The sequence below is a fragment of the Syzygium oleosum genome, unplaced genomic scaffold (genome assembly GCF_021117445.2).
Source record: "Syzygium oleosum isolate NSW1041296 unplaced genomic scaffold, Sole_v2.1 Sole_v2.56, whole genome shotgun sequence".
NCBI classification, from domain to species: Eukaryota; Viridiplantae; Streptophyta; class Magnoliopsida; order Myrtales; family Myrtaceae; genus Syzygium; species Syzygium oleosum.
In genome coordinates, this window is record NW_026607540.1 from 219,663 (window position 1) to 222,216 (window position 2,554).

Here is a 2,554-nt window from a genome sequence, read left to right on the forward strand (position 1 = left end):
TATAAATTTATAATCTGTTTTAGGCAATCAGTACTCATTGACATATTCAAGCATGCAATACAACACAATCCATGAGCAGTCAACATTCTGGTCCAGCAGCTTGCAACGGCTTTATATCTTTCAAAAAAATAAATGTCATTCCCCAATTTCCTCTCTCCTCGTTGAACCTTTTTCTTTGACTGTTCTTGGTCCAAAATTCAGACAGAGCACAGTGGCAAACGAGAAACATGAAACATTGTACATAGTAAACCAAGATTCTTGCTATTGTTAGCTTTAGTCATATTTTATGAAAGAATAATGGGAACAAAACCATTTACAGACTAATAATGCACAGAAAATTCCACTTTTTAACAGATTTGTTCAGATATACTATTTTATTATATATTATAGAAACGTTTAAGGCAGAAACACAAAAAAATCAACAATAACTACGAGTGGATAATGTGAGGGTATCAATTCAGAACAACAACAAAGTGCTGCCGGCCAAAATTTATATAAAGGGGTGGAGAAGCAATGATAGACATACATTCTGTGTCTCATTAGTCCTGTTTCTTCCTGCCACAATAAGATGCCCTTCCTCAACAATCACACAGCTGTTCAATCAAAGTATAATTTAAAAAAAGTACAAAGTGAAATCATTTATTAATTAGGACTGAAAATACTAATCATCTTAATTAGAAAATAAAGTAGCATATCTGAGATGCACCTGGTTACTGAAAATCTGTTTCTTACCCAACTGGAACTTCAAAGCTGTCCAAAGCAAGCTTTGCCTTATATTAGAAAAGCAAATTGGTCTTGTTACTTGTTCGGAGGAAAAATATGAGTATAAGAGTTTGAATTTCCCTCGTACGTGCATACAGGCAATTCAAGGGGAAATCAGCATCAAGTTGCCAGCAGTAGAAATATTTCAGTATCAGTATGTAGCTACTAATGGAATGAATCCATGTCTCATAGCTATATCATCAAGATCTTGTAGGTCCTGTATAATATACTGGTCACAAATTTCCAAGTAATGATTATTAGTACATACTCATCCTATAATTCAGATGCAAATCCCACCTACACTTAAACTGACGTGGCTCTAAGAACACCAAAGCAAAAACAGCAGCAAATTTGAGAAACTACATGTTGCTCATTCCAGTGCATCTTATTATTGGTACCTCAGAAGTTTATCTTTCATTAATCAGGTTCCACTAAAACATTCAAGAAGCTTCCGGGAGTTTTAGTTTCTAGCTCAATTTCCTTCATAAACGCTGTGGAACATAAGGATAAAAAGAGAACTTTAAACTGTTGCAAAGGCCAGAGAAATCAGAATTGACAATCAGCTTCGTGTGCTTTTGTCTCTATTCAACAGAATAATTTATGCAAACTCCATGTTTCTCATGATTCTTTTCTTTTTCATATCCACAGTCCACAGGGCGAGAGAAAATAACCACCTAACCAGTTATCCATGGGCACAAACCGATGTTCATATTACTGTCATGCCCTAACTAGAATTGGTTTTATTTCTCCCTAGTTGCCAAAGTCAAAAAGGGGTAAAATGACTTGACTATCAAGCAACACTACGTGGTGGCTTGTCATCTCACTGCAACTTCTTCATCCCTCTATAGTTTCGCCTCTTCAAGTGCCTGACAAAACTTAGCCACAGAGTCCTATCCTAGTGATCGAAGTTTCTCAAAATTCAATTGTCCTGGCAAACTTGTCACCAGCTGCACATCTTTACGATAGGTACATACTTCATTTCCCAGACATGTCAAAAGCACCCCCAAAATCTCTCTCTCTCTCTCTCTCAAGAAAAGCTAGACCTTCTAGAGATTGTCACGGATTTTGTAGCGTCTAACGTCGATTACCAATGAATTCACTACCAAGCATCCACAGACAAAACTTACAAAGAAACACTAGTTCAACATCTCTCAAACAAATTCAACGACACGTTAATCAAGTCCCCGCGCAATAGCAGCACCGAACGAATCGAATTCAAAATCCAGCTCAAGTATCACATCAACTAATGCAATTCGGATGTGCCAGGCTTTACCTGATCCATAGCAAGCTGAACAAAGCCCAAAACCTCAGGCGAGAATGGTTCCCCCGAAGCAACGTCATCGGTTTCCATTGATTCGGACGGCGGTGGTAGTCCGTTGCCTCCGCTCGCTGACCTCCGTCGCCGTGGCTTCGATAAAGACTGTTTCAGAAAGACGAACTTCTTCTTCTATTCATCGCCTCCATCGGCAGGTGGCGATCTTACATTCGTCAGAGCTCGGTGGTGTCGGATGGAAGAGGAGCAGTCGTGACGTTGAAAGTGGCATCGGTGGAGTCCGAAGTTTGCCTTTGGCGGAGAAAAGAGGATCCCCCAAAAGAAGAGAGAAAAACTAAATACAAAGAAAAGTGATAAAAGAGAAGAAAGAATAACAGGATTTTAGTTAGGATGTACAGTTAACTTGGGCAAAAGTAGGTACTAACAGCGTGTTACTGGTTTTTCTGAGAAAGGAAAACAAGAAGGAACAAGAAGAAAGAAGGCATTTTAATCAAGATCAGCTGAGTTCACTTACCTACG

The 2,554-nt window shown here is 38.8% G+C and overlaps 1 protein-coding gene across 14 annotated transcripts in view; it reads right to left on the minus strand.

The window, feature by feature from the left end:
• Positions 1-2,552, minus strand: part of LOC115662673 (tRNA-specific adenosine deaminase TAD2-like) — a 69,800-nt gene extending 67,248 nt beyond the window's left edge. For 7 of the 14 annotated variants that reach the window (XR_008815641.1, XR_008815640.1, XR_008815639.1 and 4 more), the window contains exons 1-3: positions 2,036-2,552; positions 733-770; positions 527-593 (exon numbers count right to left, since the gene is read on the minus strand). Coding sequence is in view for 5 of the 14 variants with exons in the window: in XM_056307611.1 (XP_056163586.1) it covers positions 527-593; positions 733-770; positions 2,036-2,113 (183 nt within the window). In the remaining 9 variants the exon portion in view is untranslated. Of the gene's footprint in view, positions 1-526; positions 594-732; positions 936-1,805; positions 2,009-2,035 lie in introns of those variants that run through there. The other 7 variants (XR_008815658.1, XR_008815661.1, XM_056307610.1 and 4 more) reach the window with 7 other exon arrangements.
• Between the last annotated feature and the right edge of the window lie 2 nt (positions 2,553-2,554).